Genomic DNA, 26,851 nt, shown 5'->3' with positions numbered 1-26,851 from the left:
GTGAGTAATTTAGTTGTAAAGGCCTACTATCATAGTAGTGTTGTAAATAAAGAACATTTTCTATACTGAATATTTGTGTTATTTATTCGACAGTTCGGCGATTCGAACGATAAAAGAAGGTGCAGAATAAACAAGAATTTCTTAAAATTTGCAACAGTACATATTAGTTTTGAAGCTTTGAGCCTAAAGCATAAATAGTCAACATTTACTCAAACCCGATTTTCTCAGTAAAAGGTGGTTGAGAAAATACTTTGCTTTTTATGTTTTTTTTAGCTTAAGGTGCGAATGATAATGCATATTATTAATTACACTAGATAAGTTTTAAAATGCATAAAACTACTTTGCTTAGAAAATTGCTGATCTGTGACCTCATTCTCTAACCCGATTTTAGTATTTATTTATTTATTTATTTATTTATTTATTTATTTATTTATTTAAATTAAATGTACAGTACAGGATACCTTACAGACTAGAATAATGTAAAATAATCTCGCGCAAATGAGAAGAAGTATGTATTGTAATTGATTGTTATAACCAGGCATGCTTAACCAACGAACCGATATCATTTCGTTACGATAATTAACGTTAATAAACGAAACAAAGTCATTTCGTTTCGTTTATTAACGTTAAAAACGTCAAATTAACGAAATGATTTCGTTTCGTTTTCTGCCATATCAAAACGGAATCAAATCGTTTATGTTCATTATTAATTTCAAACTATGCTGGCAAAGCTGATTGATGGCGGAGTCATTAAAGGTGAAAGCAATAGCCAAGCTGATTGCAACTTTTCTCATGAATTTTGACAGTACGAACATTTCTCAGAGTGTTTTTGACATTACCACCAACGAATTACACAAACAAATTATATGGAGTTTGTGTGTGTATGTGCGCTCGTTGTTACCACCTTACGGCTTCACCATGGCTATAGCATTGCCAGCACAATTCAAACATAAAGTATCACGTTTTTGTTAACGTTTTTAACGTTAACGAAAGCTTTTCGTTTCGGATAAACACGAGATACAATTTATCTTGATAATTTCTTTATCGATAATATTTCGAAGTGTTTCAACGGAAACGGTGGAAATTTTTTGATAAACGATTAGCTTAACGTTAAGGTGCATCCCTGGTTATAACTTATAGACAAATTGAATTTAGAATTCTTACAAAATCCGATTTTGATAGTGCAAAGTCAAGCTTAGTAGATGAAGAGAACAGAGCATTTAATTCTCTTAGTGCCCGAGCAATAGGCGCATTGCTAGCATATGTTGTTCTAAAAAGGGTAGAACTTACGAAGATTTCTCTGAGGAATATTAAAACTAATCCGCTCAAGTAACATTGGGCAATCGATAATGCCATTAATAACATTGAAAGCAAAAGAAAGCGAGAGAATTTTCCTTCGTTTTTCCAGCGAATCCAAATTAATTAGCAAACGCCGAGAATCGTAGGGCGGGACAGGCTCCTCAAACCTTAAGGAACGTAGAGCGTGTTTTAGAAAGACCTTTTGAACTCGTTGGCGGCCACCGTGGTGTGATGGGTAGCGTGCTCCGCCTATCATACCGTATGCCCTGGGTTCAACTCCCAGGCAAAGCAACATCAAAATTTTAGAAATAAGATTTTTCAATTAGAAGAAAATTTTTCTAAGCGGGGTCGCCCCTCTGCAGTGTTTGGCAAGCACTCCGGGTGTATTTCTGCCATGAAAAGCTCTCAGTGAAAACTCATCTGCTTTGCAGATGCCGTTCGGAGTCGGCATAAAACATGTAGGTCCCGTCCGGCCAATTTGTAGGGAAAATCAAGAGGAGCACGACGCAAATTGGAAGAGAAGCTCGGTCTTAGATCTCTTCGGAGGTTATCGCGCCTTACATTTATTTTTTTTTTTATTTGAACTCGTTCAATTCTACTTATCGAGAGTTGATCATATGGTCTCCAAATGAAAACAGCATACTCTAAATGTGATCGAACAAGAGAGGTAAATAGTTGCTTAAACGTATAGGGATCAGAAAACTCCTTGGAGTTGCGACGAATGAAACCGAGAACGGAATACGATTTTGAGAGTATTAAGTTTATGTGGCCGTTGAAAGTAAGTTTAACATCAAATACCACGCCCAAGTCCTTAAACTCTGTTACATTTTGCAGCACATCATTAGCAATCCGATACGATGTATCGAGGATGCTTAGACGCCTGCAATATGTCAAATGGAAACATTTCTTTATGTTAAGGGAGAGGCGTGACTTCTCACACCATCTGTGAAGATTGTCCAAATCGGTCTGCAGATGAAAGGCATCTGATGTGTCCCGAACATTCGAAACAATTTTTAAATCCTCAGCATAGAGCAAAAATTTTGAGTGCGAAAAGCATTGACTGATGTCATTAATAAAAATTATAAAAAGGAGCGGACCTAGAATGCTTCCTTGAGGAACGCCTGAAGTGGCAACAAAAGGGTTCGAGAGTGCACCATCAATGGTAACTACGCAACTTCTACCGGTTAGGTATGATTTGAGCCATAATAAAAAAGATGAATGGAATCCAAGGCATACCAATTTATGTAATAGAATCGTATGAGAGACTTTATCAAACGCCTTTTAAAAATCCTTGTAAATACAATCAACCTGGAGTCCTGACGAAAACGAAGAAATACAGAATTCGGTAAAGACCGCCAAATTAGAGGCCGTTGAACGACCCTGCACAAATCCATGTTGATTGGGATTTATCATAGCCTTGACAGTAAAATATATTTTTTCTTTAACAATCCATTCAAGCAACTTCGAGATGCTTGAGAGCTTGGATATTGGCCGATAGTTCCGAACGTCGCTTTTTCTTCCACTTTTGAAAAGAGGTGTTATTGTAGCTAGTTTCCAATCGTTCAGAAAGGTCCCTGAAGAAAGGGATTTATTAAATATAATCTCCAATGGAGTAACTAATGCTGGACAGTTTTTGAGGAGCATTGCTGATAGTCCATCACAATCTGTCTGAGAAGAAGACTTGAGGCAAACTAAACCCTCCGTAATATCGTTAGCGGTAATTTGAAGCGCACCGAAATTAAGAAATGACGGAAAATCGCCAGAGAAATCAGGAGACTCTCCAACATCAGATACGTAATTTGACTTAAAAAAGTCAGCAAATAAATTTTCTGCTTCATATGGGGTAGTAGCGAAGTTATTATCATACTCAACCGACGTGGGAATACTTGAGGCCGCCTTTTTGGATTTCACGAAGTTCCAAAATTTCTTCGGATTAGATTTAATATTTCTCTCCGTACTACTTAAATAGTTTTTATACAGCTTGTTATTCAGAGACTTGAATTTCTTCTGAAAATGGCGGTATTTAACAAAATATGCTGAGATACGAAATGCCTTATATTTCTTAAGAAACTTGTTTTTGAGACTTTTTAATCGTTTCAGGCGCGTGTTACCCCATGGTGATTTGTAACATCGCTTCCTCTTTAAAGATATATTATTGAGACAAAATTCATTCATTTGAAATATATTTGCGAAGAATCTTATGCCCAAGCGTATTTTAAATTAAATCGATTCGAAAAGTAAATGTGTTCGCTTTTTTTGTACTTTTTAAGTAGAGATTTTATCTGATTTTAAGGCACTGTAAATAGATCCGCAAACTACTACTAATAATTTAGTTAAGTGCTTCTATTTTTTCCGCCCAACCAATAGTTCAAATAAAGTCGCATTGAAATATGTTTATAGCTTTTTAACAAATATTCCACATTTAAAGTCTTTCTGTTGACCATTAGTTGGACTGTGTTTGTGTGCTTGTGCATTACTTACCACTTTAGATGATGATTTTGTGCTTTCTTAATTCGATAAATACACCAAAAAAAGTACTTTGCGCTTAAATTTAAGTGCGCCTAAAAATGTAATACTAAGATGAAGCCAAAATATAGGGACGTATATCCTCCACGTCGAGTAGCTGCTCCGGCGCTACATGTTCACCACACATAGGGCATTCATTCAATTCTGAAAGTATTCTATATAGGCAGAGAAAAAATTAGTTAATTTTTTTTTTTTTTTTATATATTTGTGACAAGCATACTTTTCCATTTCGGCGCGAAAACAAAGAAAATCACATTCCGGACAAGAGGTCATTTGTTGCTTAATAATATGTTGACCCGTTGCTATACATATGGGTAGTGTAGTTTTACAGCTGTGACAAGTAACTTCCATATTTGGCAAATTTTTATCACAAATCGGGCATTCCATTGTTTCAGCATCAATATCATCGCTTAAAGTTTTTACGCCTTTTGGCGCTTTACGTACAACGGACTCAATCTTTTTTGCATAACGTGGATCCAACTGTGGCCGATAATCAGGACGCATTAGCATTGAAGCGTAAAGAAAGGCGGACTTTTTTAGACCAGCACGTTGACATTCAATAACAGTTGAGGTGAGTATTGGAATAATATCTGCGGAGCGAAAAATATTTTATTAAAGGCGATATTAGTATTTATTGAGAACAAAATACTGAATATGTCGCGCACTTACGTTCGGGAAATTGTGATATATTAGCAGCAACTTGTACCAGCAATTTGGCGGCCAGCAAATGATTGCCCAACTTTACATGTATACGCACCAAAGTATAACGATGTAACAAAATCAAATTATGACGCATATCTGCAGACACTGCCAAATTATTGCGACGTAATTCTTGATACATTGAGAATAGCATATCACGTGCTACCTTGTAATTACCAGCCAATTGCTCCTGATTCGCTATTATAATGGCTGTTTTAGCAGCATCTTTATAATGCTTACGAGCCATATACAAACGAAAAAGATAGCGCGGATCTTTCGGCACACCATCCACCTCGCCAAGCAGAAATTCAATTAACTGCGTAGCCAATTGTTCGTTATTCGATGTCGCTACACAATCAATAGCTAGTGAAAGTGCTTGCGATTCCTCATTGCTAAAGGCTGATGCTTTTAATAGAAAACGTAGCGCTTTACTAAATTCGCGCGCCAAGAAATAGTACTTGCCTGCAAGTAGCGTGTACTTTTCAGTTTCGAAGTAATGTGCCAAAGCGAGATAATCACTTGATTTAGCATTTTCGTAACGTTGCAATAGCTCACCATGTTGTTTGAGTTTGTTATGACGTTGTGCAAGCGCAAATGCTTCTTCCACACAACCGCAAATTACTAAGAATTGTAATGCTTGCTCAACATCACCAATTTTTTGATAAAATTTCGCCAACATTTTTGCAGCTTCCATTGAACGAGATTCGAGTACGATTTCAGAGGCAGCATGTGGATCACATAAATGATCTAAATAGATGCGTACGCAGGCATCAAGATCACCAGCAATACGATAGCTACTGATGGCCTCCTCAAAATGTCCATCCATCTCTTTGGCCTTAGCATAGGCAGCATGCAATTTTGTGCTCTGCACTTGTGGCAATATTTGATTTGCTTTATTCCACATTTTCAAATTTATATAATGAGTACATGCTTCATCATAGTAATCGCCACGTTCATATAGACCAGCAGCTTCAGTGTAGTGCCCGACAGTGGCCAGCAGTTCAGCGCAGTCATAGAGCAATTGTTTGTCATTTAGTTCGACAGCATATTGAATCTGTGTAATTTAGGGGATAAAATTAGGTTAATTGTTATATGTCTTGCTGCTGTTGTGCATATAGAAAAACTTACACCACGTCGAAAATCTCCAGCCCGTATGGATGTTCGAGCAATGCCCATTTTACATTGGCGCACATGCTCTTCATACTCTGGTGAGGCGTTAATTAATTCTTCATCATTGTCGTTAATCAAATCTTCTTTGTAGCCCTTTTCGTAATGATAAAGTGCATCGGCATAGTTGCCGCTAAGGATTAAAAAAAAGTGAAAAACAAGATTCGATACCATCAAAATAAGAGAAATAAGGAACAAAAGTTTTGGAGAAAATAGAACTGCAGAGATATTTTAAAATCTCTTCGCCACGGGTAGGTGAGGTTGACAATTTAAGCTATATATTGCACTGGCAACCCCTTGAAAGGGTTGCGCTACACAACCCCTTGAATCAATTTGGTATTTTAGTCGCCTTTTACGACAGGCATACCTGCCGCGGATATATTCTAAGCCCCTTAACACGCTGTGGTGGAATTTATGTCGTCTTAAGGTTCGGTGAGCTTGGGAATTTGCTCATTGTTTTTGAAATTTTTTTGGTAATTGAGGGAAAGAGTTTCGGAAACGAATTAAGGTAGTTCTTCAAACAAATTGTAAGTTAATGCGTTCTTTAGTTATTGGCGGCGATGAGGTGGTTTTTGAAGTCGATATCGCAAAGATTTTTTGTCTCATTTTATTTAAACAAAACTCACGTAAATTCCAATTGTTGTGCATATTCACGCGCAATAAAAGGCACTTCATCCGGCTCATATTTATGTGCCAACAACAATGCCTGTTCCCACTGCAATAAATCACGACAAATCTCAAGCGCTTCTTTGGTATAGGTGCCACGTAAAAAAAAATCCTTTGCCTCGTCATATTTCCCCAATAATAGGCAACAAAATCCGGTAAGCATGTGTACTTCTTCAATGTAACGCATATTTTCCAAAGCGGCGACCATAGCAGCATCACCAATATGACGATAGGCGCGCAAAGCTGTACATAAATAAATAATGAGATTAAAATGTCAGCCTTGCAATTTACGACCCGTCAACTACTACATAGTATATATTGTTGTACTTACCAATATCCGGTTCTAAATCGGCAATCGCTTGCTCGCCAAATTCCAACCAACCAGAACGTGCATTTAAGCGCTCGCAAGTCTTGTAAGCCTCTACATAATTTTTGAGATTCAATAATACTCTTAAATTTATACTAGGACTTATGTTTGGTGTAACTAAATGTGTAGCAAGCGTTTGTGTGGCATATTGACCGCCATCGATATGTAGCACCATTTCACCGCCACACAACATAAGTGGCAGCTGTGCGGGACTCAATTTACTATCTCCAATTTTTAGAGTATGTTTTCCTAGACACACATAAAGAGCTGTATTAAGATAAATTGCAATGTATAAGTTATTTTATATGACTAGTTTACCATTAACTGAGTAGCGCACAAAAACATGAGTTGTCACTAATTTTGTATCGAACGTTATGAAAATATGCTGTTGTGCTACATCCCACAAGCAACCTTCACAGTTCTTTATGAAATCTGTTATGATAACAGTCTCCTCTAAGGCCTGCGAAAAAAGAACATATGTATGTAAACTATTAATTGGGCTGTCTCGTAGAGGTTCCCTGATTCGGGCCTAATAGTTTGCTTCATATTTTTATTTTTATAAATAAACTAGCTTTTACCCGTGCCCTCGATCCGACTCTACAAACTATTATGTTCCGGGACCTCAAGTGATTGTGTAGCACAACCTTTTCAAGTGGTTGGCAGCACAATTTATAGCTTCTCCAACTCAATTGTCAACCTCACCTACGCGGTGAATCCTGTTTCTTTAGCACGAGAAGTATCTCATGAGAGGGCCTAGAAGGTTCAGTGTGGTCATGTTAAATCGTTCCCGAGATGTTCGGTTTTGTACCTTAATGGTGCTTGTTACCGGAACTTAGCGGATCTATAGCCATCAACATCCTACCCGAAAACCTTCGGGGAGTTTCCATCATCGCTACAAAAATAACAACAATAGTCTAATAGAATCAAAGTTGAAACGATTTTAAAAAAACAAAAACCAATATATTTTTGAACTTAATCCCGAAATACTCTTTGCATGATGCCGAAAACAATATCTAACTGATTTTGAGATATTATAAAACCGTATTGATGATCTTGGACCGCAATGTCCCTAAGTTGATACAAAAAATGATTCAGAGATTAAAACAATCCTGAAAAGATTCGGCACTGATATGTTACCAAAACGGTTCCGAAATACGTAGACACACAAAGGGCTTACCACAGCAACAGTCAAAAAGCGAGCACGTTAAGAAAACTTTTCTGAAGTATTTATGATGTAATAGGTGTTCCAGCACACTAATCTCTCTACGGTGCCGATTTAAAGCCATTTTTAGGTAACCCAAATGAGGCAAAGGTGTTTATCTTTTTGTAGGAGAATATTCTTCCTGTAGCACTGACTTCACTGAAATTGCAAGATATGTTTCGACTTTTGACACATCGAATTTCTGTATAAAATTTTGGTGCTCAAAAGGAAAAACATACAGCCCCAAGAACAAAACAGTAGCAATCATGGATTGTTTTATATGCTTTTAAAAGGGTAATATTAATAACTTATTACCGGCAGAAATATGTAACCTTGTCCATGATCATCAATAAATATGATCTTTGTACCCTCCGTATCAGAATACAGTTTGCGTATGCCCATATTATGAGAATATTTAGTGCAAACCTCCCATTTATCCAGAGAAAAATAAATAAGATGTCCAAGCTGTAGATAAAGGAAATAAACCTTTTAGTTAATATACACATGCATATATGAGGATATGCGTGGGTGAAGGTGTTATGTCGTATTTTCTTGGTCAGAAACCAGGCTATTTCATGACAGTAACAGAAAACAACTACTTAAAAACGATGTTATAATCTATACGCTATAAGAATTTAAAGGTTTAAACTGCTTTTTAACGATTTTTTTTTTTTATTTCTAACATAACACCTCCCATGCATGCCTTCGCATATCAATCTCTACTCACATCTGTGGCAAATATTAAAAATTCTTGCGTCAAACAAAAGCACATTATTACTGCATCATTAAGTGCTGGTAGCGCTGCTGGAAAAGTTTGTGAGAGCTTATCTTTTACATTTGGGCTATCGGTTACAACTGCTTGTAGCAATAGACGGGGTGTACAAATAGCTGCGCAATAATCCGCATTCAATTTGAAATCAGCAATAGATGCAGGAAAATCACGTTCGCTTAGTAATTGTGGATGATCACCTAGCGTTTTCCCCAAATCATAAAACCAAACATGCTTATCAAAACCAGCTGCTAGATAGTAAGGACCGATTGCGATAAAAGTAGGCTCATCAAGCAGACTTAAACGATATGGTGCAGTTTTGGCGGACTGTAAAAACAAAAAAAATTTCAGCTATGAGTTATTTTCAATTGTAATAGAAAAATATACCTTTTCGGGTGTATACACATAAATTGATACTTCAGACAAACTGCTCAAAATAGCTATGCGCGGTGGGGATACAGCGTAGATCACGGACAATTTGGTAACATATATGTATACGGTGCCAGCCAATGAAGTAACCGCTAATAATTGGCCATCACTGGACCAATCGATCATTTGCACACCTGAATGGTCGGGCACGGTTATTATTTTCTCGGTTTCTTGTAGATTTGTAATCGAATGGATTTTTATGCTGTAAAAAATATAAAATATATTTTATATAAATTTATTATTAGCTTTTAAAGTGACTAACTTACGTATCATCACCACAAGAAGCTACAATATCTAATGATGGGCAGTATGCCAATCCCGTCAGTTGCTCTTTGTGATTTTTTACCTGCCATAGCTCTTGACCAACATCACGTGGATGTGTTGATATTGCTACTACATGCCCATTAGAGAAACCCAATAAAATATAACCATCACCAAACCATTTGTGTTGCAACAATGAACCATAGCGACTTTGAAACCCCAGCTCTGTAGGTGCATCCGGTTCGGGTAGATAATAAAGAAATAAAGTACGTTTGCCAATAATCATGCTAATGGCATTATCACCACCAGTTACACTACTGCCAACATCGCCCAAGCTACCATTACTGCCATTGATGCGTTCGTCGCTAGACATTTGGGCGAAGTACATATCGGTGGGCGAAGCACGTAATTGCACTACACGCACAGTATCGCCGGCATCATTACTTATTGAAAAACTTTTATCGTCAGAACCCAACGCTAGCAAATTTTGTGCAGACCATGCGCCACATGTTATGCGTTTATTGTGTTTACCCAAAATTGGTGTACGCTTGCCGGACCGATGATTGTAAATTGCCAAATTTCCACGTGCGGTACCAACAGCCAGCACTTGTTCTTGTTTCGACCACACTATACAAGTAAGTGGATCACGTAGACCCGATTCGATTGTAGTTTTCAATTGCGTGCTGGAATCCCATATTTGGATAACAGGTGTGGTGGCATTTATAATGCCCAATAGATCACCGCCATTATCCCAGGCGAAACCAGAGCATAGTCTGATTGTTGTGTTGAGTTTATGAATATAGTTACATTTAATATAAGTTTTTATTTTTAACTCACCCCGCTAGCAGCATGCGCTCGACTAGTTGTCCTTGTCGATTGAATATAGCTACGGAGCCATCCGAGCCAGTTGTAGCTAAAAGTGCTCCAGAAGGTCCCTTTTGCCATATAAAATAAACATCGCCGTTTCCATGTGGATCATCAAACTTGTAAAGCAATTTATCAAACGACATTATTTCAATTTTAAATGCTGTTTTTGATGTTGATGAGGTGATGACAAATTTATTTTGAGCCGCCAGCAGGTCTTCTATTTCTATTACCTTTTAATAACTATTTGCGCCAGGTAATACAAATGAACTACCGCATATTTTTTGGAGAATTTCACAACTTGAAACAGATCCTGGAGGTTTGAGGCATCTCCTTGCCTTTCGCATATTAAAGTACTAGGACTACTAATATTCCACTCTTAATAATACATGCTCTACCCCTTTGTGATTATTTCTTTAAAAGATATGCGGAATTTTAATAAATACTTCACTTTATTCATTTTTTTTTTTTAATTTTTCGGCAATAGATCCTTCTGCTGTTGTGTAGGAAAATTGTTTCTCATTTGTTTTGTTATTGGTTGCCAAGTAACAGGTGTAGTGGTCTAATAAGAAAAGTGTAAATAAGCAAACCTCGCGTTCCAATGAACAGCGACCCAGATCCCGATAGAAATTGTACAAATTTGGCGGTGGGGCAGGGGATATGCACCTGGAATTGTTTTTATCGCGCTTGCTATTGCCGTCTTTCAGTGAGTTTTACAGCTCCGGATCACGCTCAATTCTCACGGGAATGCTCTGGATCATTGAGAGACTTGAGAAGCAGATGTCGTGAAATTTTCGCACACGTGAAATGTGATAGGCAGATGTCGCCGCTGTTTTTGATTTAACTCATACAGCGAAAGGCTAAGCAGCGGCATCTTTTTATGAAAAAGTAGGTATATTAAAGGCCGCGTGGCCAACGTTAAAAGAAGTAATTAACAAATTATCTGGCTCACAAATTGAACCAGACTTCTATCTGGATTTACCTGGCTCAAATCGTTGTTGTTGCGTTTACATGCAAATTTATTTATCTGGCTCAGGATTTTGCCACCGGATCACCGGATGATAGCTTATGTTCTCTATTTTCTGAAGGCGAACAGCTGATGCATGGTGCGTACATACTAAGGATGTAGCGAAAGTGAATTTACCGGAACCGAAGTCAGAATCCGATTTTAGAAATTTTGCTTTCTGGAATCAGAACTGAAATGTCAGCAAGAAACAAGAGACCAGTTTATTGGGGATGGCGTACAAAATATTACAAGTAAAATATATATGTGAAAGAGTATAATGATACATTTTAGTCTATTTCTCAATCTGCAACCACAAAAGACGCGTTTCACGGAAATATTATTCTTAAGGCAAATGTTAGCTCTGTCAAAAGATAATTGCTACAAAATTGAAATTTGGAATGTGAATGTAGTAATTTTGCTCATTTTGTTGCGCATAAGAAAACAAATTGGGTAGAAAGTTGTTTTGTGTAGTGAAGTATTAGAAATTAAAAGACGTTGCACGTTTGATGGTGCGACATTAAATCCTCCTTTATTAAATAAATTCTTGTCTTTTATAGTAATTGACTTAACCTATACATTCATAAATATCTTAATACTAATAAGTAACAAGTAAGGAAGGCTAAGTTCGGGTGTAACCGAACATAACATACTCAGTTGAGAGCTATGGAGACAAAATAAGGAAAATCAATCTGGGGTAACCCTGGAATGTGGTTGTATAACATGTGTATCAAATGAAAGGTATTAAAGAGTATTTTAAGAGAGAGTAGGCCATAGTTCTATGGATGAACGCCATTTAGGGATATCGCCATAAAGGTAGACCAGGGCTGACTCTAGAATTTGTTTGTACGATATGGGTATCAAATGAAAGGTGTTACTGAGCATTTTAAGAGGGAGTGGGCCTTAGGTCTATCGGTGGACGCCTTTTCGAGATGTCCCCATTAAGGTGGACCAGGGGTGATTCTATAATGTGTTTGTACGATATGGGTATCAAATGAAAGCTGTTAATGAGTATTTTGAAAAGGAGTGATCCTTAGTTCCATAGGGGGTGTTCCACCAGGGGTGTCTGTACGATATGTGCATCAAACGAAAGGTGTTACTGAGCATTTTAAGAGGGAGTGGGCATTAGGTCTATAGGTGGACGCCCTTTCGAGATATCGCCATTAGGGTGGGCCAGGGGTGACTCTAGAATGTTTGTACGATATGGGTATCAAACGAAAGGTGTTACTGAGCATTTTAAGAGGGAGTGGGCATTAGGTCTATAGGTGGACGCCTTTTCGAGATATCGCCATTAGGGTGGGCCAGGGGTGACTCTAGAAAGTGTTTGTACGATATGGGTATCAAATGAAAGGTGGTAATGAGTATTTTAAAAGGGAGTAATCCTTAGTTCTATAGGTGGACGCCTTTTCGAGATATCGCCATAAAGCTGGACCAAGGGTGACTCTAGAATGTTTGTACGGTATGGGTATCAAACGAAAGGTGTTACTGAGCATTTTAAGAGGGAGTGGGCATTAGGTCTATAGGTGGACGCCTTTTCGAGATATCGCCATTAGGGTGGGCCAGGGTGACTCTAGAATGTGTTTGTACGATATGGGTATCAAATGAAAGGTGGTAATGAGTATTTTAAAAGGGAGTAATCCTTAGTTCTATAGGTGGACGCCTTTTCGAGATATCGCCATTAGGGTGGGCCAGGTGTGACTCTAGAATGTTTGTACGATATGGGTATCAAACGAAAGGTGTTACTGAGCATTTTAAGAGGGAGTGGGCATTAGGTCTATAGGTGGACGCCTTTTCGAGATATCGCCATTAGGGTGGGACAGGGGTGACTCTAGAATGTTTGTACGATATGGGTATCAAACGAAAGGTGTTACTGAGCATTTTAAGAGGGAGTGGACATTAGGTCTATGGGTGGACGCCTTTTCGAGATATCGCCATTAGGGTGGGCCAGGGGTGACTCTAGAATGTTTGTACGATATGGGTATCAAACGAAAGGTGTTACTGAGCATTTTAAGAGGGAGTGGACATTAGGTCTATAGGTGGACGCCTTTTCGAGATATCGCCATTAGGGTGGGCCAGGGTGACTCTAGAATGTGTTTGTACGATATGGGTATCAAATGAAAGGTGGTAATGAGTATTTTAAAAGGGAGTAATCCTTAGTTCTATAGGTGGACGCCTTTTCGAAATATCGCCATTAGGGTGGGCCAGGTGTGACTCTAGAATGTTTGTACGATATGGGTATCAAACGAAAGCTGTTACTGAGCATTTTAAGAGGGAGTGGGCATTAGGTCTATAGGTGGACGCCTTTTCGAGATATCGCCATTAGGGTGGGCCAGGGGTGACTCTAGAATGTTTGTACGATATGGGTATCAAACGAAAGGTGTTACTGAGCATTTTAAGAGGGAGTGGACACTAGGTCTATAGGTGGACGCCTCTTCGAGATATCGCCATTAGGGTGGGCCAGGGGTGACTCTAGAATGTTTGTACGATATGGGTATCAAACGAAAGGTGTTACTGAGCATTTTAAGAGGGAGGGGGCATTAGGTCTATAGGTGGACGCCTTTTCGAGATATCGCCATTAGGGTGGGACAGGGGTGACTCTGGTATGTTTTTGTACGATATGGATATCAAATTAAAGGTATTAATGAGGGTTTTAAAAGCGAGTGGCCCTTAGATGTATATGTGAAGGCGTTCTCGCGATATTGACCAAAATGTGGACCAGGTGATCCAGAAAATCATCTGTCGGGTACTGCTAATTTATTTATATATGCAATACCACTAACAGTATTCCTGCCAAGATTCCAAGGGCTGTTGATTTCGCCTTGTAGAACTTTTTCATTTTCTTCTACTTAATATGGTAGGTGTCACACCCATTTTACAAAGGTTTTTCCAAAGTTATATTTTGCGTCAATAAACCAATCCAGTTACCATGTTTCATCCCTTTTTTCGTGTTTGGTATAGAATTATGGCATTTTTTTTCATTTTTCGTAATTTTCGATATCGATAAAGTGGGCGTGGTTATGGTCAGATTTCGCCCATTTTTTATACCAAGAAAAAGTGAGCTCAGGTAAGTACGTGGGATAAGTTTAGTAAAGATATATCGGATTTTGCTCAAGTTATTGTGTTAATGGCCGAGCGGAAGGACAGACGGTGGACTGTGTATAAAAACTGGGCGTGGCTTCCACCGATTTCGCCCATTTTCACAGAGAACAGTTACCGTCATAGAATCTATGCTCCTACCAAATTTGAGAAGGATTGGTAAATTTTTGTTCGACTTATGGCAATAAAAGTGTTCTAGACAAACTAAATGAAAATGGGCGGAGCCACGCCCATTTTGAAATTTTCTTTTATTTTTGTATTTTGTTGCATCATATCATTACTGGAGTTGAATTTTGACTTAATTTACTTATATACAGTAAAGATATTAAATTTTTTGTTAAAATTTGAATTTAAAAAAATTTTTTTTTAAAAAGTGGGCGTGTTCTTCATCCAATTTTGCTAATTTTTATTTAGCACATATAGAGTAATAGTAGTAACGTTCCTGCCAAATTTCATCATGATATCTTCAACGACTGCCAAATTACAGCTTGCAAAACTTTTAAATTACCTTCTTGTAAAAGTGGGCGGTGCCACGCCCATTGTCCAAAATCTTACTAATTTTCTATTCTGCGTCATAAGTTCAACCCATCTACCAAGTTTCGTCGCTTTATCTGTCTTTTGTCATCTGCTGTTTTTGGTGTTGGGTAATTTTGAACTGTCTCAAATTTGCTTGGGTCGGGTAGTATTCCCTCGCTTGTGCATTTATGTCCTAAATAAGTTACTTCTTCGCTGAAGAATTTGTCTGGATGTAATTTTAAGTTGTATTTCCTACAAGTAGCAAAAACATCTCTTAAGTTTTTCAGCATATGTTTTTCTGAACACCCTAGTACAACTAAATCATCCATATATAGAAATGCTTGGGATGGTTTGAGACCTGCAAATGCCAGTACCATCATTCTTTGGAATGAGTTTGGTGCTACTTTTAATCCATAGGGTAGTCTTTTAAATCTATATGTACCATTATCTGCTGTGAATGAGGTTATATCTCTGGAATCTTGGTGTAATTCTATTTGGTGAAAACCCGACATAAGGTCAAGGCATGAAAAATATTTTGCTCTTCCAAGTTGGTCTAAAATATCATGAATTCTTGGAAGTGGGAATTTATCCGCTGCTATTTTTTTGTTTACTTGTCTGTAGTCAACTACCAGTTTCCATCTTTTTTCAGTATTACCTGGTAGTGGTTTTTTAGGTACCAGTAAAATAGGGCTGTTGTACTCTGATATTGAGGGTTCTATAATGTCATCTTCGATCAGTTTATTAACCTGTTTGTTTATTTCCTCTTTTTGAGTTTCGGGCAATCTATAATTTTCTATGTATACTGGGGTGTCATCTTTCATGTGTAATTTTTGCTTATAAAAATTATTAGAGGAGATTGGTTCTGTTTCTAGTGCAAATATGTCTATGAATTCTGTGCATAATGAGGTTAATTCTGAATTGACAAATTTTGAGTTAATCTTTTTAATTTTTCTGTCTCATTGCTTTGTTTATTGCGTGTGTGTGTTTTAATTAAATCGTAGTCGTCTAAATTTTCTGTATGTATTTTGTAATTTTGAATAGTTGTGTTTTTATGTGTGGTATTTATAACTCTGACAAACGTTTGTTCTTTGTTTGTAATTGTGTTTGCTATGAAAATTCCTTCAGATAATTGTTGATGGGGTACGAAGATGTTTTTATTATCAGAGTTTACTGTTACTTGTCTAATGACTTCATATCTAGCAGGGATCGTAGTTGTGTTGGCAGACAGATAATTTTTTAGGTACATTGTGATTGTTTGGGTAAAATCATATGGTCTTAGGATTAGTTTATCTTCATTTTTGCCATAATCTAGAATACAATTATATTTCTTTATAAAGTCTAAACCTATTATACCATCACACGGTATTGGAAAATCTTCGTCTACGACGTGAAATTTATGATAAATTAGAAGGTCATCGCCTTTTAAATCGGCTTTAATTGTGCCTAATGTACTGGTTATACCCTGACCAATGCCCTTTAAATCTGTTATTTGTTCTATATTTATTTTTGTGTGATTAAGTACTTGATTCTTTTTAATGATGGATATATCTGCTCCTGTGTCTACTAAAAAATTTGAAATTGAGTTATTTAATGAAGGTTTTGTAGATATGTAACTATTTAAGTGTAGATTTAGTACACATATTTTTCTATCTATTGATTTTGAAGTGGAGTTTCTTGGTTTTCCTGCTGGGTACAATTTCGAACGTTAAGGGTCTGGTTGTACTGTCGATTGACATTTTGGTTTTGTGCTCCTCTTTGAGCATTATTATTTGTTACTGGATTATTATTATATCTCGGCTGTGGTCTAAATCTTCTGCCTCGGTAATTCTCATAGTTGTTACTTCGGTAACCTCCACGGAAATTACTTCGATATTTATTTTGTTGACGAATGTTTAAAATTGCATTCGAGCTGCCTGTGATTTCCGTGCAGCTGTTTGTGAATTTTGAGATTGCGTCGTTCATTGTTGTGAACGTTCCTGCTTGCATTATCATTTTCACTTTATCATTGGAGCAGTTTTTACACATAACTTTGACTGCTGCTTGGGTAGCGTATCTCGTTGCCAGTTCTGGGTTTAATCCGTCCGAGATATAGGCTCCCTCCAATGACCTAGTTATCTTTTCTATCTCTTCAGTGTATTGGTTTGCAGTTTTGCTACGCTGTTGGATATTCAGGAGTTTTGCTGTCAAAACTTCTACTGATTCGCCATTGATTGCAGTTTTTAATCTTAGTTTTATTTGTGCGATTGTATTTTCATTACTTATGAAATTTCTTGCCGTGCCTTTTAGCTTAGTCTTTATCATTGTTATAGCTATGGCTTCATGATTATCCTTGATTTGGTCAAGGATATCGAGGGCATCTAAGAAACTATGCAAATTTTCATGTTTGCCGTCAAACTCTGGCAATACTGATGAGGTGGTTTTGATGAATTCTACTACGGTTTGTGGCATTGTGATATTTATGAGTGGGAATTCTAGTGGTTTGTTTTCTTCTACTGACGAAGTGTGGCTCAATGTTGGTGATGGAGTGCGAATTTGGGACAATTCCATTAGAACTGAATTAAAGTCAATTTGGATTTTTTCTTCTATTGTAGTTGGTATAGTTATTTCTATGTTGTATCTAGCTAAAGAGGATACTAATTTGTCTCGTACGTGGGAAAAGAATTGGTATGCTTCTGCTTGGTGTTCTTTGGTGAGTATATTATTTACCCTATTGATTACCTGGCCTATATTGTTTAAGGCTTCTACGATTGTATTTATATGTTTTACTATAGTTTCTGGCTTTATCGTGGTGTTTTTATTTATGCACTTGTATGCTTTTCTGCCTTAAGTTTTTCTTCTGATAACGCTTCAAAGATTTGTTCCCATTTGTTCATTTCTATTTTGGCGGAACATGAGTGAGAAAAAAAAATTCTAAATTTGAAGGGGTTTTATAAGGGTGAGCTAATCATTCCAATTTACTGAGAAAGTATTTACGTTCATTTGTGTTGTTTATTTGTTATGTCTTAATTCTTTAATTTTTTCTTTCAATTTTATTCTATCTTCCTTATTGGTAGTAATATTTAGTAGTTTAAAAGTTTCAGCTATTTCCTTCTTTTTTTAAATTGTTTACCTCCCCGTTTTCTTTTTCTTATTATTGTCGGGGAAGTTATTATAGGAATTTCTTCCTTCTTATAAAGATTCTTCCTTCTTATAAAGTTCCGTCTCCGATATTCCTCTATAGTAATCGGAGTTGGACCTTGCCTAGTTGTTTTATTTATTTTAACTTCTTCTGCGATTTTTATAAATTCCCTAATGGTGTCTTCGCACTTTTTAAAAATTTTATGAAAATCTTCCTCAGTTTTTATTTCTTGCATAACTAAAGGAGATAGCTGAGCTTTTTTTTTTTTTTTTCAGTAAGAGGTTTTAATTTTCCTCCTAATTTAAATTTTAACAATTTAGATTTTTATACTATCAATTTTTTTTCGAGGTCCAAAGAAGTTATTCGTACATACTTTTGTTTTAGTTCAAATTTTCCCCTTTTTTTCAAAAAAAAATCCTAAGCAAAAACTCTCGTTTTTGCTAATGGTTTAGCGTCCCTGAGGCCGCTCAATTGATTCTAAATTTTATATACATACTTATTCTAAGACATTTTTATTTAATTGTTCAGCTTGTTATTCACGTCTAATGTCTAATGCCGGGATCCTGTGGTATAACTTCACGCCTAATGCTTTTATTCTGGGTGTATATTCCACTTTACCTGCGCGCTCCTTTCACTTCACGCTTAATGCTTTTATTCTGGGTGTATATTCCACTTCACCTGCGCGCTCCTTTCTCTGTTAATTTAAGCTGTATAATTTTTTGTGTTGTCCTTTTACTGGCCTTGTCTGCAAGTATGACCCTTCGCTCGATTTTTGAACGTGGCAATCAAAATTTCTTAAAAAGGAAATTTGTTCCTTTTGCCTTATTGGCAGAATTTAATGAATTTACTTTTTGTTTAAATCTTGCACGGTCTCCTCCAGCTAGATTCTTAGCAGTTTTGCCAATTTTAAATCTAGTCTGGCAGGATCTTCCATTCAGCGAGATCTAGCGAATTTTGCTTAAGAGCAAATTTTCAGCTAATTAAAGATCAGGCTGGCAGGATCGCCATGAAGTATTAGAAATTAAAAGACGTTGCAATTTTGATGGTGCGACATTAAATCCTCCTTTATTAAATAAATTCTTGTCTTTTATAGTAATTGTCTTAACCTATACATTCATAAATATCTTAATACTAATAACTAAAAATAAGTACATAGGAAATGGAGTATGCATATGTTTAGCAACGTCAGCAGATCAATTTGTGTGTTTTGGAATTTTCCCACAATGGGTTGTATGTTTGTATGTATACTCAAAATTTATTAGCTGTGAATGGATATGGGTCTCATATTCGGCATTCCATTGATGTTGGTTAACCGTCTGGGTTAGTTCAATAATTTATGTTGGACAATATTGTAATATGATTATTACTAAAATATATTTGGAGTTTATGATGAGTATTAGCCGTGTTTTTTTTACACGTAAACGTCTATACGCTTATACTTTATATGGACTGCTAAACGTCAAACTTTAAATACACCTCTGAAGTTGCTGCGCATAAAATGTGTACTACTAAATTTCAATACGCATTATACTCAGATGTAACTGAAATATTTGTTTTTGTTTCACCCTCTACACTAATCCTATGTATTCTATGTGTGTCCACAATTCATCGCAACTGATTTAGCTATATGTTATACACAGGCAAACAACAGAGGGTTGTGTCTCCGCTTTACGGTACACCCTGTTGCTGTAGCTAGTTGTTTAACCACTGCCGCTAGATGGGTCTCCTAAGCATTATCTAAGCGAAGATAGGCGTTTTTTTCACGCGCAAACGTAAACGTATACGCGTGTATAAAAAAACACGGCTATTATTGCAAGTGTGTTGCAGTGGGTATGAAGCATAATGCTACATTACAGTGGGTATGACGTATAATGCTACATTACAGTGGGTATGACGTATAATGCTACAGTAGGTGCTATTCTAACCATCAAAGCGGTATTGGATCCACCCAGGATAATTTTCTGTATGTGCGGCAGAAGTACACTGATGCAAAAAGGCGTTCTGTGTAAAAATACTATGGATTCCACGTCGGCCTTTTAAGATTTTCCGAGATTAGCAGTCCACCGCTACTCTCGACTGGTAGGTTAAATACTGTCAAATTTGATGTGTTCTCATTTAAGCTCCGATGTATTATAATCAAAGGTGAAGCTCCGTTACATCCCTAGTACATATTGATTATTGTTGTAGTACGTCATTTTTAGTTTTGCAGTATACAAATTTTGGCTGGTTTATTTGCAAAAATACCATTAGAAATTTTTAACATTTTTTTCAAATAAATCAAAAGTAAAAACATGGCAGACGACCTACCAGATAAATTTGATTTGATTGTTATTGGAACTGGGTTTCCGGAAAGCTGTGTTGCTGCAGCAGCGAGTCGTATTGGCAAAACTGTTTTGCATATCGATCCCAATGAATATTACGGTGGTGTATGGGCATCCTTTAATTTGGAATCGTTCTGTACACTATTAGAACAGGGCAATAAAAAGGAACTGCGCAATTCCAGTCAAATATGGCATGTACCCGATCAATCTAATGAAGGGCGTGAAACAGTGGAGCAAACTGTAAGTGCAAATGAGCAAAGCACGGATGGTGACCAAACTCAAGGTGTTATTGAAAAAAATGTTTCAGCACCAAAATGGTCACGTCAAACTTTGCTACAGCAATCGCGACGTTTTAATATAGATTTAAGTCCCAAAATACTTTACTCTGCTGGGCGATTGGTTCAATTGCTTATCTCTTCAAATATATGTCGATATGCTGAATTTCGTGCAGTTGACCATGTCTGCACTCTTTTCCACAACAATATCATCAATGTGCCTTGTTCACGCAGTGATGTGTTCAATACCAAAGATTTGAGTATTGTAGAAAAACGGCTGCTTATGAAATTTCTTACCATCTGCCTTACTTACGGTGAAGATAAAACAGAAGAAGATACACTACTTTTCCGTGGCAAGACATTCCGTGAATATTTACAGGCACAAAAGGTAACTGAAAAGATAAGTACGTGTGTAATGCAAGCTATTGCTATGTGCAATAATGATACAACATTTGAGGAAGGCATGGCACGAACGCTACAATTTCTGCAAAGCTTAGGACGTTACGGGAATACCCCGTTTTTATTTCCGATGTATGGTTGTGGTGAAATACCACAATGCTTTTGTCGTCTCTGCGCTGTATTTGGTGGTATTTATTGTTTGAAGCGTCAAATCAATGATATATACATCGAAGCGGATACTAACATGGCTAATGTAATGCTTGATGGTAAATCTATAAAGGCGCAACATGTAGTAAGCGCACATGAACATTTACCGAATGTATTACTTGAAAGAAATACGGGCATTTATGGCCAAGGTGAATTAGTGAATGCACTTTCAAGAGGTGTATTCATAACGGAAACTCCATTAGGTTCAGATGAGTTAAATGCCGGTGGTGGAGGCGTAATTCTGTTAAGACTTTTGGCTGGCTCGCATGAAGCCATTGCTATACAGCTATCACATTTTTCAGGCACCTGTCCGAAAGGAATTTGTAAGTAAACGACTTCTTTTAATAATATTTATTTTGTTTTTTAACCTATATTTTATTTTTTCTCATTGAAGATTTATTTCATATCACAACTACTGCGCAAAGTGATCAACCTGAATTGGATTTAGCTCCATTCGTAGCTCAGATTTTCAATACAAATGCAGCAAATGCGCCAAAATTATTATACTCTGCTTATTTCACAATTATGGGTCGTCAGCAAGCTTCAAACACACCCAATGTAGATGCCTCGACACCGTTATTTTGTACTAGCGCACCATTTTATGAATTAGATTATGATAAATCAATAGCTAATGCACGTGATATCTTTGCTAAATTATACGACAATGCCGAATTCCTACCACGTGCACCAGATCCAGAAGAGATTGTTATCGATGGTGAGGATCCACGTGCCCTGAGTGAAAACAGTTTGCCAGATGATTTGCGTGAACAATTACACGAACTAGAAAAGTCAACTGAACATATGGATATTGAAGATGCAGATAGAGCGACAGTTCATGTGGAGGGAAATCAGTGTGAAAGCACAGCAGAAACACAGCAAATGGATGAAGAGTGAAAAAAACTGTTGGCGTATAATTATGATTAATCATATCGTATGAGTATTTGTAAATTCATGCTGCTACTAGATTCAAGTATGATACATTGTACATAAATTATATAGTATAATAAGTAAACTTTTTACTTTGTATTTTTACAAATTCATATAACATAACTCATGATAAAAATTATGCACGCACAATTAATAATAGATCTCTTTGTATATTAAGGTTTAAATGGTGCAGGTATACGGATTAATTTTCTTTTTAATTTTGACACTATTTAGTCTTTCGTAATTCCAAGGCTTACAATCCAAACCTGATATAGTTTCATTGTCATTTGGCCATCCTGCCTAATTACCTTATTGTGAGAAAAAAACTTGATTTAAAAATCTTATTTACATTTTTTGCTTTATTTAAAAAATTTTGCAAATACCTATATATATATATATATGTATATACCGATTAATGCCTATAACTACTATATACCATACGTGTATATAATTATGTAGCTACTCGTATTTATATGATTGTAATGTGCTGCTTTAGCGCAGTAATATACACTTATCGAATGCTTTCGCACGCATAAGCGCCTCTACATGTATGGTCACGCGATTTTATATAAACAGAAACGGAAGAACTAGAGAGAAAACATAAAAGATAATGTCGTTGAACCCCTTTTTTACTGTGTTCTTACGGAAAAAATCGCTTCTCACAACAACTCGTTGACCGATTTGCTGGCAGGAGAGCGGCTAGGAAGTCTGCTTGATGCTACAAAACAGTTTATACTGTTCATTAACTTTAAGCATATATTTCTCTTTAGTTTTGTTAATTTTTTGAATATATAACAAATTAAGCATTTCTGACGAAAATATGAATCCGAAAAGAAAACATTGTTGAGAGAACAAAGTTTAGAAGTTTTGTCAAAATTTATTATTGTCGCTCCCATTTACTCATTGTTTTGAGGATATAGCATTGAACCCTCAAATATTAACCAAGTGAACGCAAAACTTAAAAAAATGTATAATTTGAAGATTCATGCTTTTGACACGTTTGTCTAGATATGTAATTACAATACAAATTATTGTTGTTGTTAACAAAGTAGGACAAAAGGTGTTATGACATTAGTTACAGAAATGCAATGCAGCATAACCTTTACATGCTATTTATTTTGATAAATTAAAAGTTTTTGTACACTAAATATGAGCATTTTTCAATATTTATATTTGATCTTAATTTCATTCTTTATTCTCATAAGCCGTTTTCTGATATGCGGCACAAATCAAATTTAAATTGTCTACCTCATTGCATAACTTTTTTTTGTTCCGTTTCGATTCACTCATAATTTAATTTAATTGTAAAGCTAATTATACCACTGAACATGTGGCTATTCTGTTTTTCATCTTTTCTTTGCATTAATAAAATGAGCACATAATTTCATTGCTTCCGTTAATATATATATTCTAATAGCATTTCGAGTTTTATTACAATTGATAATACAAAATTGTATCTATTACTAGATTAAATTAAAAATAAACATTTATTAGTTCTTGTGATAAACAAAATTGTTAATTTAATGCACCTTGAACACAAACAGAAAAGTAGTTTGCTATATAAAAATCTTTTACAATAAACGTAGGATGTTTTTTGTTCTTTTCTGCTTTAAGGTTTGATTTGCTTTATATACTTTTTGAAAAGTCCTTCCCTTTCTTTTTTCACAATAATATTTTTTAAATTTTAATGAGATTATTATTGATATTCTGTTGACGCTTTCGCTTAGCATTCATGGCATCAACAATTGGCTGTCGTTTGGCATTATATTTCTTATTTAACTCTTCAATTTCTTTTTCCATCTCCGAGTCAATATTGTTCAAACGCTGATTAAGATCATCAAAGGTTAGAAATTTTAAAAACTCAAATTCGCCATCTACATAACTATGCGACTGAGTGTGAAGATGATGTTGCTGGTAGGCGGGTGGTTGCGGTTGTTGTTGCTGCTGCTGTTGTTGATTACGCAAAATATTTTGTTGATTATTTATTGCAAGCAAATGGTGATCACTAACCAATGGATGGCCATAATAAGCAACTGCTGCAGCCGCAGCCTGTTGTTGTTGCTGCAAATGTTGTTGATGCTGCTGCAAGCCATATTGATTTATGGCAGAGATTTGTTGGAACTGCATTTCCATATTATTTTCCCAGTTTGTATCGTTTGAATTGGAATTATGATTCAGAAGTTGTGAACGCATTATATGGTGCTGTTGCTGCGATTGTGGTTGTTGTTGTGGTGCATTCGCTTGATATTGGTCGACATTAACATCTGTAGGAGACATGGCAAAACTCGTAGGTTTTTCCATATCATCACCGATTCGTATGGGCACAAGCGGATCTCCGGGACTTTTACGTTCGAAGTGATCAAGGAATTTGGGACGGTAGCGTGGTTTGTTGAATTCATTTCGCTTATTTGTAGTTGAGTCGTCCGAATCAGAATTGATAACCATTGTGCCTGCAAGAAAACAAGGCGTTTTGCAATTTTAAACACATCATACAAAATAAATTTAACATGTAGATTGACTTACCTAAATTCGATTCTAATTCAATCAGCGTACCAGAATCTGCTCCATCTCCTCCTCTAACACCACCACTTACTACACCTCCCAGCCCACCACGCCTACCTGGGCCTAATGTGCCACTGTCCTCTGTATGTGCAATCATTGTAGCATCACTATCTGACGCTTGCTGGTATTCACCAAACTTTTCAGGCACTAAAGTTCCTGGATCGTCAATAAAAGTTTTTACAGTCTCTGCCTGGAATTCGGGTTCGTCCTCTTGCAGTAACTCTTCTTGTTGTGTTGCCAAATTCTTAGCCTGACTCATACCTCCACCAGTTCGATTGGCACGTTGTTGTTCACGTATTGCACATGTCTCTTCAATCATTTGTTTTAGTATACTACGTGGCTCCGCATTGCGTATGAATTCGTGATCCAACAAATCGGACGCTGTAGCACGTTCATCCGGATTTTTTACTAGGCACAAGCTTACAAAATCTATAAATTCGGCTGTCCATCGATCGGGTTCGCGAAAAGATGGTGGTGGTTTTTGAGGTATCATAAAAATGGCACGCATTGGATGTATGTCGCCATATGGTGGCTTACCTTCTGCCATTTCCAATGCTGTTATGCCAAGCGACCATATATCTGCTACACAATCGTAGCCGATCTCTTCAATTACTTCTGGTGCCATCCAAAATGGTGTGCCAATGACCGTGTTCCTCTTAGCCATGGTATCTGTAAGTTGACCGGCTACTCCAAAATCGGCCAGCTTAGCATAGCCTTCTGTGTTAAGCAGTATATTACCTGCTTTTATGTCACGATGTATTTTTCGTCGTAAATGCAAATACACAAGTCCCTGCAATGTATCGGAAAGAATTGTCGCTATCTCGTCTTCGGTTAATGTTTTTTTGCGTAGCCGCATAATATCGGAAACACTACCAGCACCACAGTATTCCATGCATATCCAAAGATCGTACTGCTTGAAATAGGAACCATAATAGCGTACCACATATGGTGAATCGCATTGTTGCATTATGGAGATCTCTTTGATAATTTCATGTAGATCAGATGCTACCGGCACCAATTTTATGGCCACAATTGAGCTACTTTCTTTGTGTAAGGCTTTATAAACGGATCCATAGCTACCTTCGCCGAGTTTGCATATGATGTCAAATACCTTTTCTGGCGGCTGTAAAAGAGATTCCTCCGAAAGTTTTTTCAACTCGGAAGACATTGTGGTCGAAAGAACAAAAAAAAAATATATATCACTGAACAGGGGAGGATGAAGGTTTGCTTCAACTACAATTAATCACTTTTTCTATTTTAAAATGTTCTTAATTTCGTTATATTCAGGTGGAGTTTGCTGTATTTTCGCACGACTTCTTATTTTTCAATAGTTTACGCACATTTTAATTATTTTAATTTTGCTCATTTGCCATAAAAGTGAAAAATCTACAAACAGAAAGAACGAAAATGATAAAGAAAACCGAAAATGAGTGAAATTTTTTAACAGAGCTCTTGTATTTACATAGGTAATAAAGTTACTTTAACACAGCTCTTGTTATGAGTATTATTACTTGAGTTATTGATTAAGCGATGAGTATTTCCGTAAGCGTCCGAGGTGTCGAAAAATTTTGGGATAGGTGTCAAGCGGAGCCCCCCCGGACTGGTCAGGTGTCTGATCAAAATTAAATCCATGTAAAATCCTTTGTCGCTGTTTACACACAAATAATTTCGTTGATGGATCTCGTTACCCTGCAAAAATCGTTGGATCATGTGGTTCACTGGAGTACTTACCATTATACTAAACTGTAATGCAGCAACGGACCAACTCATGTTTCTATACGAACATATTGTAAGCCGATCATTGCTCGTTTTTAACGATTGTAATCACTACACCAAGCGGGGATTCAAGGGGTTGTGTAGCGCAATATATAGCTTCTCCAACCCAATTGTCAACCTCACCTTCGAGCGGCGAATCCCATTTCACTAACAGTCGAGGCTCTGGCGACCCCAAGCTCCTCATGGAACTTGCGGGTGGGGAGGGAGGGATGGCCTGAAAGTTTAATGTGGCCATATAAATCGTTCCCGAGATGGTCGGGCCAGCACCTTAATGGTGCTGTTACCGAGCGTATCGGATCTGTATCCGACAAAGGACCATCATATTGATAACACTCCCCAAAGCCTTCGGGGAGTAACCTAATCGCTACAACAACAACAACAACTACACCAAGCGGAAATGCTG

General features: G+C 36.9%; 3 protein-coding genes across 6 annotated transcripts in view; 1 reads left to right on the top strand and 2 right to left on the bottom strand.

Moving 5' to 3' along the window:
* Oseg6 (intraflagellar transport protein Oseg6) overlaps positions 1–11,303 on the bottom strand; it is a 135,132-nt gene extending 123,829 nt beyond the window's left edge. For 2 of the 3 annotated variants that reach the window (XR_010950572.1, XR_010950573.1), the window contains exons 1-13: positions 11,231–11,303; positions 10,222–11,122; positions 9,390–10,157; positions 9,082–9,325; positions 8,653–9,021; positions 8,241–8,390; positions 7,043–7,184; positions 6,689–6,973; positions 6,318–6,600; positions 5,653–5,824; positions 4,495–5,578; positions 4,046–4,415; positions 3,781–3,980 (exon numbers count right to left, since the gene is read on the bottom strand). Coding sequence is in view for 1 of the 3 variants with exons in the window: in XM_067771580.1 (XP_067627681.1) it covers positions 3,875–3,980; positions 4,046–4,415; positions 4,495–5,578; positions 5,653–5,824; positions 6,318–6,600; positions 6,689–6,973; positions 7,043–7,184; positions 8,241–8,390; positions 8,653–9,021; positions 9,082–9,325; positions 9,390–10,157; positions 10,222–10,394 (4,146 nt within the window). In the remaining 2 variants the exon portion in view is untranslated. Of the gene's footprint in view, positions 1–91; positions 3,981–4,045; positions 4,416–4,494; positions 5,579–5,652; positions 5,825–6,317; positions 6,601–6,688; positions 6,974–7,042; positions 7,185–8,240; positions 8,391–8,652; positions 9,022–9,081; positions 9,326–9,389; positions 10,158–10,221; positions 11,123–11,230 lie in introns of those variants that run through there. The other variant, XM_067771580.1, reaches the window with a different exon arrangement.
* An 8,562-nt stretch (positions 11,304–19,865) lies between these two features.
* Positions 19,866–26,160, top strand: Rep (Rab escort protein). 2 transcript variants are annotated; one of them, XM_067771568.1, is made up of 3 exons: positions 19,866–20,060; positions 20,124–21,506; positions 21,578–26,160. In XM_067771568.1, the coding sequence occupies exons 2-3, from the start codon at positions 20,273–20,275 to the stop codon at positions 22,075–22,077; spliced, it is 1,734 nt and encodes a 577-aa protein (XP_067627669.1). In that variant the 5' UTR covers positions 19,866–20,060; positions 20,124–20,272; the 3' UTR covers positions 22,078–26,160. The 2 variants fall into 2 exon arrangements, with proteins under 2 accessions (XP_067627669.1, XP_067627668.1); XM_067771567.1 differs by having other exon boundaries at positions 19,866–21,506.
* On the bottom strand, positions 22,442–26,074 carry hpo (serine/threonine-protein kinase hippo). Its single transcript, XM_067771565.1, has 2 exons — positions 24,634–26,074; positions 22,442–24,560 (listed from the first exon to the last, which is right to left on the bottom strand). Exons 1-2 carry the CDS (start codon positions 25,838–25,840, stop codon positions 23,788–23,790), a joined length of 1,980 nt encoding a protein of 659 aa, XP_067627666.1. The 5' UTR covers positions 25,841–26,074; the 3' UTR covers positions 22,442–23,787.
* Positions 26,161–26,851: the final 691 nt, after the last annotated feature.

The sequence above is a fragment of the Eurosta solidaginis genome, chromosome 3, assembly GCF_040869045.1.
Source record: "Eurosta solidaginis isolate ZX-2024a chromosome 3, ASM4086904v1, whole genome shotgun sequence".
NCBI lineage: Eukaryota > Metazoa > Arthropoda > Insecta > Diptera > Tephritidae > Eurosta > Eurosta solidaginis.
The sequence above is the reverse complement of the archived record's forward strand: the minus strand, read 5'-3'. Positions and strand labels throughout refer to the sequence as shown.

What these genes read in the sequence shown, in the direction of transcription:
- Rep (XM_067771568.1), top strand. Translation starts at nt 20,273, where the DNA reads ATGGCAGACGACCTACCAGATAAATTTGATTTGATTGTTATTGGAACT. An exon ending in CACCTGTCCGAAAGGAATTT is followed by an intron (nt 21,507 to 21,577) that starts GTAAGTAAACGA and finishes TTCTCATTGAAG; the next exon opens with ATTTATTTCATATCACAACT.
- hpo (XM_067771565.1), bottom strand. Translation starts at nt 25,840, where the DNA reads ATGTCTTCCGAGTTGAAAAAACTTTCGGAGGAATCTCTTTTACAGCCG. An exon ending in TGAATTAGAATCGAATTTAG is followed by an intron (nt 24,561 to 24,633) that starts GTAAGTCAATCT and finishes GTTTTCTTGCAG; the next exon opens with GCACAATGGTTATCAATTCT.